Raw genomic sequence first — 12,008 nt, forward strand, 5'->3', positions numbered from 1 at the left:
GTTTAACGTGTAAAGTACAAAAGTGGTTTAAGTTTTTTATTGAGTAAAGCCGGTTAAGCACGAATTCAAAAAAATATTTTAATAAATATAGTAAGCTGCTTTATAGAACTTTCTACCGGTTAGCAAAAACCTGCTATTTAATCAAATTAGAATGCCATTATTGATATTGACATCAGTTTTTGAAATTGAAATACGGATTTCGTAGATTTCAATGAATAAAATCACCCTGCATTTTGAAGCCAATTATTAGTTGATAAATTCTGGTAAATGTAGCCAACTTCAAATCATTGAGATTAATCTCTAAAGATCGTTAGTATTCAGTTCAATATAAGACATGGTATAAATAATAGTGACATTTCAGATAGTGGAGTCCTTCATTAAGAATGCAACTTCAAAAATGCATTCTTTTTTGGCTTTGAAAGTCCGAAGGACTCAGTTATGAGCACTGAAGTACAGTACATCTTATTTTTTACTATGCCGTTGTCACATTTGTCCCACACATACGGACAACCTTAACATAGAACACGAAAGAAGGGAAATGAAGGCAGTTGAAATAAGACAGGCCTCGTCCGACCAATCAAGACCTGATTTATCGAATAAATGGAACGAATGAAGACAAGCGATCTTCATCGCCAACGGATTGAATGGCGTAAAAATCATATATAAGAAATTTAAGCCATTTAAATAAGCGTACCGAATAACGCTATATTTTAACGAATTTTGTAATCGCCAATCCACATCTCTCTTAATTCGTAAGATCGGGATTTCTTACGCTCGGTCGCTAGGAGTTAGAAATGGACAGTTGTCACATACCATTGTTGCAAAAACATTATAATAGACTAAAATATTTTAATGTTGCACTTTTAGATGACGAAGTCTTCATCAAATACACCATTACCTTTATTACGACACCCTACCATTACAATTAAGTATATTACATTTGTAATGCATGGTAGTAATGGTACTAGTGTATTTGCACAGTATGTGGGAATAAAATACAAATTTTAAAGAAATTAAAGACATGTATAATTTGTATGAATATGTAACAACTGCCTATCTCCACCTGTTATAAAAACAAGATGTTCCTGAAGACGCTAGCTACGAAAAAGGTTTAGAAAAATAAAAATAAATATGTCCATGACTGGGCGAAACAGGAGATATGTTGCTTTGCTTACCAAGTGTAATCGTTATGATATTTTGGTTCAATATTTAATTATCAAATTATTTTCAAATAAGAGCAGAGATACTGATACATCTGAAGAATAATGTTAAGATATAAGTGGTACTCTCATAAGTACAAGGGTTGAATTTAGTGAAATTGGGCATATGAGACGTGAAGTAAATTGTAGTAAAAGAAATCATTTCTAATTGTCCTTGATATATGAAATGTAAATACCAAGTTATGTGGTAATAAAAAATATAACAAGAATTTTAGACTATTTCCTCTGATATGATGCGTTGTTTTGTTTTGTAATTATACAATTAGAAGTAAAATAAAAACCTCCAGTACTAAAGCGAGTATTAACTCATTGATGACCGGCAATTTTACGCTAGTCGTTCCGGCACGAATTAACTCGTGACCGGTCAACAATGTGTTAACGCACGTAAATAATCGGCCAAACTATATGTATTAACCTATTCGACGGCAATGATGGACACTGTGTTTCTTAGACAGGTTCATATATACAGAAAAAATGTCCAGCTTCAAACTGATCAATACACAGCCTATGTGACGGTTGTTTTGCCAGCCATTATGTGAAAAGTAGTACAAGACGATCGAATTCTCACAAAATTATCATTCCACCATATTTATCACCATTTTTCATGGATGGGAAATTGTAATTACAGCACGTCATTTTTTTGAAAACGTAAATGGTCGTAAGGTGTCATTGATAGTGAAACGGTTTCAGTTAAACACAAAAAGTATTATTTGCGCCTTTTTTCGTCAGAGTAATTGTTTTTGCGATTTCATTTTGAAGCGTAATTTTTTTCTGAATTTAACATTACTAATTCTGAGTAAACATGTTGATAAAATGTGTGCTATCTGCTGCTGCACTGCTTTTTCGTAGTGTCGATGTTTATTGACTTGTAATATTTTCGATACATTCAAAAAATACTCAACTTTCGTAATAGGCGATTTTTTCTTCTATAAAGGCGAAGTAGTTATTAAAAATATGTATCTAGCCGTGAAGATAAGTATATTGAAACAAATTTTGTATAATCCACAAGGATACATTTCGTAATGTATTATAATACATTATAGAATCTAAACAAAACAATCTAGTAAACACAATATTTAAGCAGGCAAAAAAAATAAGAAATATTGGTATTTACGACAGTCCAATATGACATTTTATTGGGAAAAAAAAAAACAATTCAATTTGCTACTATTTCAAGCATTTTGCGATTTCATTTTTCATCCATTTTTTAAAGCTCATTCTATTAGAATCGCTAGAGTCCGATTATATCTAAAGCGATGAAAAACGAACTCTAGTTGGAGACTAATATTGTTAATGGCTTTTTCAGAGATACATAAATTTCAGTTAATACTGCATGTTCAGTTCCTACTGCACTTTACGACCATTTACTAGATGTGTGACATACCATTCATTTTAACACTTAATGGTCTGCTGTAAGAACTACTCTATAGCGCTCGCTGGCTTAAGCATACAGATCCTACGATTCTACTTGGCCGCACATATTTGCTATAAATGAATGTCAATATAAAAGCTCCTATTAATATTAGACTTGATTTGTTTTCATTATAAGTTCTTACACCACGACGACCCCATGCCGTTGGCGCGGCGGACTGCAAAGTGTTAAACTCTTCGACATAGATTTAAACTGCAAACAAGTATAAACTTCATACATGCATTGAATAGCAAGAATTTGGTGAAATGATAATGTCACGTTTATTTTGCTTAGCAGTCTTCGATTCCCGTAAATACTTGCACATATTTTCTTAGTAAATGTCTATTACGACTTTTTATCTGACAAGTTTGTTGCAATGTGCAAAACCTGACTGTTTAATCATATTCAGATCTGATGATTTTTTATACTTGCAGCTTTATGACACATATAGTTTGGACACCGATCAGGAAATGCTTTTATTCCCTAGTTTTTCTCATTTCCCCGCATATGCAAATATCACAAAATTGGTCTTATACATACTTTTAAACATGCAACACAACCTGTTCTTATTTTTGAATAATAACAACGCACAGTAATTACAGATTAGCAATTCATGGAACCTAGCCAAACTAATCGTCTTAAGGAACAACTTGTTGATTTTTTAAATAATTACATGATAGAGTTCACCATGTGCGTGGAGTCCATCGTAATACACATTCCGCTTTGGTACTACGATGAACATTCTCCGCAAACAATCGATCTTGAAAAAAAAATAAAAAAAAAAGTTAACGCTGGAATAACTCGAGATAAGTAGATCCTAGACATTTTTAATATCAAACACTACCTTTGTGGGAGAGTTTTTAATGCATAATTATTGTTCGGCGACAAGTATTATTTTAACGTACCACGGCTATCTATCTATTTCGTATCGTGTATCTCCAGTATAGACAGATAGTGTGTTACCGTCGTGTTACCATTATAGATAGTAACGTCGTACTTAAATATTACTTGGTACTGAAAGCACAATGGTAATGGGTTTGATTAAAAAATTGTTTAACAACTACCTATCTCGGATATTGATCGATTGTGACGATTTACAGCACTTAATTGTTGAATTAACTTAGGAAAGGTGTTCCTGCGATTACATTCGCTGAACACCCGATGTGTCGTACTAATTTATTCATAGAGAACTATGTATATCTACACGTTACAGAAAAATTCGTGAAAAACGCTGTTCATGGGAAATCGTGCATTTGTATCCTTGTCCAATAAGTTGCTCTAGATGCAGTATTAATTATCGAAAATGATTTTCTAATTACTCATTTAGTGAAAGAGTTCATTATTTAAGGCCTATACAAGAGTGAAAGAAAATCAGCTTCACTAAATTTCTGGTTTATTCTTCTATCAATATGATCGAATACTGGAGAGGAAGAAAACTGAAGTTGAATTTGCGGTCGCCGATATTATTAATTAGAAATGAAATAATTATAGGTGTGCGATAAACGAGAGTCAGCTCATTTTCTGCATTTTTCATTTAATATATTTTATACTTTTAAAGGGAAAAGCATGTAAAAAACGTAATTTAAGTAATTCAGCAAATCCCGATTCAAAATTTCAAGAAACCCTTTCAATAATGTCTTCATGGATTCCTTTTAATGAAACTTGTTAATTAAATTGTGTGTTCCTGGTACGGGTCCTTTATGAACCTGCCATAACGAAATCTTAAATGTAAGACTTAAGAAATGTCTAGTTACTGTATTCTCTTAACTGTGTATAACAGTATTTAATGCGGTTATACTCGCCTGCTTTCAGTCTTACAATTTATTCTTACGCATCTTGGTTTCGTTCGACTCTTAAGTGTCGCAATATTTCAAATCACGAAATCATTACAACCCTGCATTCATTATGAAAACCAGAATGGGAATGTTTTTTGGTTTGAGTAAAAGTGATGTTCTAATGAAACAGCACAAAATAAGTACATGCAAAGTTACTTAATGTTCGCCTGCAAAGTGCTAGTAGCAATCTTTTAATGTGTTCCTTCAGTACTTGATTAACTCAGAAGATATCAATTAATGTAATACTAATTAATATCTTCCCTAATATCGTCGTTTGTCGGGATCAACAAAATCACGTAATGATATTGCCGTCCTGAAGTTAAATATAAAGTATGTTATTTTCGTTATTTCCACATCTTTCATTCATAAAAATCCCGTTCGGAACTTTTACCGATCCTATGGTGTGCAATTTAAAAATAATATTGCATGTTTTTATCAGATTAACAAGTAGAAATTCAATTAAAAAGTGAAGTAAAAATATGTACAATAATCCCCCAATTGAAAAGGTTTAACTAAATGTAGGTTAACCAATGTATACAATAACCGAAATTGATGAAGAATTACCGCTAAAAATAATTGTTTATTCTTTTGTCATATCATACATATATCGTGAAAAATATTATTATATCTGATATATCAAATCAAATTTGCTGGTATGCAACTAAATGGGATGTTATATATGTAAAGCAGTGATATAAAAATAGTGTAATATACGCCAATGTAGAATGCAGGAAGGCAATTTTTAAAAGTGTTTAAGATGTTTCTTTTGTACACGCAAGTAATGTTTCTATTACGCATTCAATTGCACTGTACGTTTTAAAAGGTTATCATGAAAATATGTTAAGTTTTTAAATAGTGTTAAAATTAATTATTGAAGTGTACGCGCTACTTTTTAATACATATGCATTTTTTTATTTAAATTCTAATATGTCTAACTGTTCAGTTTGCCGAAATTAATTTAGCAATATAATTCTGTTCGTCCACTTCTGTCGAGTCCAAACCTGTCGTAATAGAATAGTTAACTTATTGAAATTACAAAGGGGCCGTTTCCTTAAATCGATTGTAATCTGTCCGCATTCGCCCAAAATGTTCGACATTCTACAGTTCATATTAGCTGAAATAATTTAATTGAATCATTCATACATATCGAGAAATAGACCTTGTTACGTACATTTTTGATTCTACTGCGATTCAATTATATGTATATTAATACATTTAATGCTCTTCATATTTAAGTAATCTATTAGACACGTTTTTGGATAATGTATATATCCAAGTTATTCTATATGCACGAATCAGGATATAGTAATTTTATTTAGACGACAAGCTTCAAAAAATTCTCATTTATATATTCACACATTACTGGGCTGTAACATTATTAACATTTTCAAAAAGAAACATAAAAAAGTCACCCGTGTTAATCAAACATGGAAAATAATTTGATGAAATGTAAAAGGAGCATGTTCATAATTACAAAACCTATACCTTTTGATAAATTTATAGATTTGTAACTACTGAAACTTTACATTTTCTATGTCATGACATTCAAAGTCTTTGTATGAAAATAGAAGATATAGAAATCAACTATTAAATACACCATTCAAAATTAGTTTAATAACATTTGGTGAGTTTGTAATTGAATATTTTCTAATCACTTTATTACGTTTTTTACATACTTTAGTTCTTCAGATAAATTGTGTAAAAGATAATAACAATTGCAGTTTTCCGATTTTGTAAGTTTGAGCTAATGCTCGATCGATAAAGGCAATACCGTATCACAAAATTAAAAAGTAATTAGATACGAAACTCGATTTTGGTTCTTAATTAGGGACTTCTTCTCCTTTTCTTTTTCCTATCGATGCGTTTTAAGCATTTATGAACTTGTACGAGTGACAGCACGTTAAACATCGAGCCGACTCCATTCAAAGTAGATATTTACATAACCTCTTTCCGAATTTCAACTAAATTTATTTATGCATTCCAGACAACTTAATGGACATAGTAACGATATTCCGCATTCCGACTCGTGTTAATCCTTGACTTCAGCATCACGAAGCGATTTCCTATTGCCTATTTGTTGTGTACGAATCATTCCATAAACCTAGGTCACATTGGCTGGTGGTCACTTTCACAATACTTAAAAAGCTATACGTGGCGAGTATGAGTCGCGCAGCAAATTTACCCATATCTCTAGGAAAATTTTTAGATTCCAGCACTGATGTTAGTCCGTTCACGTCGCAGCGGAAATTTCGACGTGTGCAAATGTATGATTTCGGTGTTAAAGAAACAGTTCGGGAACCATGTGCTTCAATGCAGTTCGATGGCACTTTTCACATGTTACTTCTTCGCCATTACTTTTAGTCGTCGTACGTAACAGAAACGGCGAAAAGAAACGAAAAGAAGTGTTAGCCATCCGTGCACAATGTACATGAGATTCCCGTTGCAAAATTACCACCAACCAGTTATTTATAAAAATAATTGTATAAAACTAGTCAATTTTACAACCTCTGACTCTCAATCACAGTGTTATAAAAAAATCAAATCCTATTGGGATAAAAATAAAACAAAGAAAGAAAAGGAAAGAACATAGGAGACTTCGTCAGCGTCTCTAGGATGAAGTGAAGGAAAACAAAACGAAAATAAATTTTTCTGCAAGCAGTGATTTGAATTTCAGAGTTGTATGACAAGTATATCGACTGGCAAAGTCAAGCCATAATCAAAATAGTAAGAAAAGATACGACGTGGACGAGTAATAATTGCAGGCGTGCTGCGTCAAGGTCGACTGATAAATTGAAATATATGGACGTAAGAGCATGTACGCACGTCCAAATTGGAGAACATGGATGAGTGAGTTGTATCGAATAGATAGCACGAATAATTACAACTTCTCCTAGGCGAAATATGACCGAATACTCAAGTTAAACATTCCAATATTCTCAAGCCTGACCTGAACAGAGCTGAAGGAGAAAAGAAGTGAAACGAAAAAAACCATGCTAATAAGAAACATTAGATAAAAGTTTATCGTCAAAAGGTCAGATGTTGGATACTCCTTACGTTATTTACATGCTCGAAAATGAAATGCAATGATCGATTAATTTTGTTTGACACGTGTCGTCCCTGTAGAAATCGTATACACCTGATCATGGCTTGACTTTGGCTTACAATTGGTACTATGTACACTCTTTAAATGTAATCCATTATGTACAAAGAAATGATTTGCTCTCCGGATTTCCAAGCTACTTCAATCGGTCGTGCAAGCTGCCAGCCGATGATAAAGCTGGTGATCATCTCTCTCGTAGTTTTTTTCCCCGAAAAAAACCTTATTTACAACTCGTATTTTTCCCTTTGCTCTTTACGGTGATAATTATTAATTTTTTCTTCAATTTCCCCTACGCGGCACACTTCTCTCTCACTTCTCACCAATAAGTTTAAACATCTCCACAGTAGACGTAGCTTTGACTGTTTCCTTTTCCTTGAACACCATTAATACATAATTCATCGGATATCTTCGGCTTTTTAAATCGAGTCTTTTTAACACTCTTAGCGAATTCTAAGCGTCTAGACGCGCAAACTCGTTTTTTTATACGAGTCACAGAATCACTTTTTCTTTGTCTTTTTCCCCAACCGAGCCTCGTCGAGGTCGATGGCGAAAATAAGTTCAAGCATTGATTGATTCGAAGCTACTTGGACACGTTGCCTTCATCCATGCTGTTATTGTCCTCCGGTCTCGCCACATACAGGCTCGGGTCTATTACTTTTGGTATCGGCTTGATTTCGGTACCGAGCTCCTGCTCGATACGGTGCAGATTGAAGCGGTCTTCATAGGTGATTAAGTTAATTGCGATACCCAAATGACCAAATCTGCCCGAACGACCGATACGATGCAGATACGTCTCTGCCATCTTCGGAAAATCGAAGTTGATTACAACGTTCACGGCCTGAACATCGATACCGCGCGTAAACAGATCACTGCTCACCTGCAAACAATCATTACCAAGTAAATTAAAGCGTCATCATGTACTATTTTAACGATTCTTTACCATTATTATATATTCCATCTTTGAAAAAACAATACACATAAATATCAGGTATACTTCAATATCTCAACCCCAACAATATCCAATATTATTGACACTTATACTGCTTATCAAAGTTAATAGTTTTTGTAATTGTAGTTGATCTTACAAATTGCGGTTGAATCTAAGCATCTGTTTTAAGATTTGCATGTCATGCAAGTGCCATGATTGGTAGCGATGTAAATTAAATTGTTACTACACTTAATGCAAACTGTTATTTAAACACTGTTGCTTTTAGGCCAATAAAATAAGAATGTCTAATCAAGAATGGCACTAACAATCAATTATGAGTGCCTCATTCGAGTTATAACAGACAACTAAGTGATATTAAATCAATGAATCGGTTGCAAACCACTCTGCTCTCTTGTTTCAAAAGTAACAAATTTACTCTTAAGAAAAAAGGAAACCAAAATTTTTTTAAGTAAAAAATCGTTATTTAAACAAAATATCTTACGTAAGAAAAAAAAACATTTGAACATTATATACACATCTCGATTAGTTAGAGCTTTTTTTACTAACGTTTGAATATGTTACACATTAAATTTCAGATATTAATGTTGTTTAGAATGACCTCCATTGAGCCCAGAGAAAAAAAATCCGTCATCTGGATCGCCCAAATTCTTTCAAGAAAATGTTGCTCTTTTTTTCGGGTAAAGATGGCTATAAACAGTCTCCAAATCTCGACGTTAATCAGTGAGAGTCTACAAGAATTAAGGTGAAGTGAAACACTTCGAGGAACTCGATCGAAGTCGATAAAGATTTTTCTAAATATCTACGTTACCGACGTTCGTTTTTATATTGAGAGCTGTATCGAATTATATTGGGTATTGTACCAAATGGTATACTCCACCTGTCGTTTTCGTACAATAATTATAAAGAAATTGAAGTAAAACTCCAGAAATCCTCTGGATTCATGCTTTTTGGGGCCCTAATTGACTACAGAGGGACCCCCTGCGCCATCTGTGATTTCCAGGTCAATTAAATTTTCACTCCGAGACCTCGTATTACCATCGTTTTGGCATAGAAGAGCATACAACGCTTTTTTTGCCTTTATCCCGTTCAAATGCGAGTTTCTCGATTACCAGAGTGTTCTAAATTGTCATAAAATTGTCCTGACCCTTTCGATTCTCATATCAGGGCCTTCGATAATTATATATTAATCGAAATACGTGAACTCGGCGCCATTTTGGTTCTGGTCTGGGCTGAGTTAAAAAATTTTGTTAAAAAATACAAATTTTGAATGCGTCAGGACAATTCTTAGATGATCAGGAGTGATGTATCAAAGTTTCGGACAGTTTGGTCTAATACCCTTAAAAAAAAGTGTTGTATTCGAATCGACTGATTTGAAGAGGGTTTCACTTCACCTTAAGTGCAATGAAATCCTCCGTACTCCGTACTATCTGACGAGAGAGACGTGACTAAATTCTATGGAAATTTGGGAATTTATGGCCGTACTTCTGCTAAATTCCCGAAAACAACTCGGGCAACGTTGTCTATTCTCATCCCGAAATCGAAACGCTGAAGAAGCGTCTTCCTCAAAAAATAGTTCAACTCAGAATTTCGGTGGACTCAGAACATCACCCGAGACGCTCCTTCTCAAGGAATTTCGATTTTTCGATTAGGTTCAACCATACTTCGGTAGTCTCTTTTCTTATAGTAATCACTATGTACAATTAAGAATCTCTTAAGTTGCGTGTTGTAATTGAGATTATGGCGATGTGAAAGGTGTCGAGATATTTAATCGACGTCGGTAAATAAGAATTTTAATATACTACCTGAATTTGCGTACTGCGTTATTTTCACGAAATTTATATTATTATCTACAGCACTCTGTAGCAGATTACAAATTATATGAAACAGCATCCTCCATAAGCCATTCCAATAGAACGACTCTGCAGAGATCGAAGTAAAACTCAAGAAATTATCTGGGTTCATTATTTTTGATAGCCTAATCAACACAATAGTGGTATTTGCTGTTTCAGCGGCAATTAACCAGTTAGCTGTGTTTGACGAGTATACTCGTCATGAAAACACACGTTTCCAATAGGTCGACACACTTAGCTGGTTAATTTTTTGCTTCCAGGGCAGCAGCAATGCACGGTTACCTGCATCGCACACCTGAAATTCGGAGATAAACTTTTTTCCTCTTTTTCGGGTTCCAATGTATAACTTTTTGAGACTATCATGTTTCAAATGATTGAGCATGATTCCTGACACTCTCAATTATTACTTTCGAGCCGTCTGGACGTGAATAATCCCAAACATGCTACTTAATTTTGGTCTATATTAAATAGAAACTTTTTTTGAAAAAGCCTTTAATGGTCAGGACCGATTTTAGTACCTCCTTAAACATGTGTTCAAATTTCAGACGAATCAGTTAAATCATCTTTTAAAAAAGTTTATCCGCGCATCTGACATCGCCTTTGTTACGTAGGCACCCTTCGTACCCTCGAATCTAGGGAAAAACGTAGTCCGCTCACCAGAAGCTAGCCATGGAAATCCGAGTACCGGCACGCGATTAGGAAACACTTGCGAATGACTCCGAAATCAGGCTACCTAGTACACGGATGGACATGAATGCCTTCCATCATGCATTCGCGACATCATATCAGCAAGGAACGCATTCATGTCCGCCACTGTACAAGTTCATCGGCTAAGACGACCCCAAAAGTCACTAATCGACCTGGGGCCAGCAATCTGATGATTATACAGCGCATCAGCAGGCCCCAGAAACGACACTCTCACCTGGGCCCTAGGACCTCCCATCACTCGGAACACCCTGCCAATAAAATCAACAATCGGCAAACTAGCAGAGCCTTGTGCCACAAATTAAGCACCGTCAACGTTAGTCGACGATCCTGAGTGGAGCTCCTGGTTTTCGGTACTCCGTTCCTACCGAGTTAGAGACCGACACCGCCGGACTCCCTGCTGAAGGTCACCTGCAGTAGTGCTATCCGGTACTCCTGCGACCCATGCGTACCAAGCCAGGAAGAGACAGCAGCACTGTGACTTCCGTTGGACAGGAGGCTTCTAGATCTCCAACCCTAGGTCACGCCATGGGCCGAAGGTGTTCACGCGCAGTAATCCGGCTAGGTCGATCAAAGGAGAGTGTCAACGAATTTGCCCGTTGATCAAGCTAGGTAGAGGATTTTTCGCAAACTCGATCCATCTTCCTTTCTATTTGATCTTACTCCGCTAACCCCATCTCCAATAGAATCGTATATTAACTACTATCGCGAATTCCATGCCTAGTTCCGGTTAACCGGGTAGAATAATACTGCATTGACTTCTGCCTCGAACAGCTGAGCTCGAAATCTCAGCATCAGATAGATCAAATTCACGCGTAGCCCGCCATTCAAGCAACGAAGAATCCCCGCGTCAGCACTCCACGCATTCAGCGACCTACCGCCCCTAAAGCACGCTACCATGACACCCGAACATCCGCGATGCGAAGTAGGGAAAATCC

General features: G+C 35.3%; 1 protein-coding gene across 1 annotated transcript in view; it reads right to left on the minus strand.

Annotated features, from left to right (window-relative positions):
* Nucleotides 1–568: 568 nt before the first annotated feature.
* The window catches only part of LOC105695291 (putative ATP-dependent RNA helicase me31b), a 44,279-nt gene continuing 32,839 nt past the window's right edge, over nt 569–12,008 (minus strand). Inside the window, exon 9 of the mRNA XM_012416738.2 lies at nt 569–8,443. Within this exon, the coding sequence (XP_012272161.1) occupies nt 8,147–8,443 (297 nt within the window). The 3' untranslated portion in view covers nt 569–8,146. The remainder of the gene's footprint in view (nt 8,444–12,008) is intronic.

This window comes from Orussus abietinus, unplaced genomic scaffold (genome assembly GCF_000612105.2).
Source record: "Orussus abietinus isolate OABI.00-Male unplaced genomic scaffold, Oabi_2.0 scaffold166, whole genome shotgun sequence".
NCBI lineage: Eukaryota > Metazoa > Arthropoda > Insecta > Hymenoptera > Orussidae > Orussus > Orussus abietinus.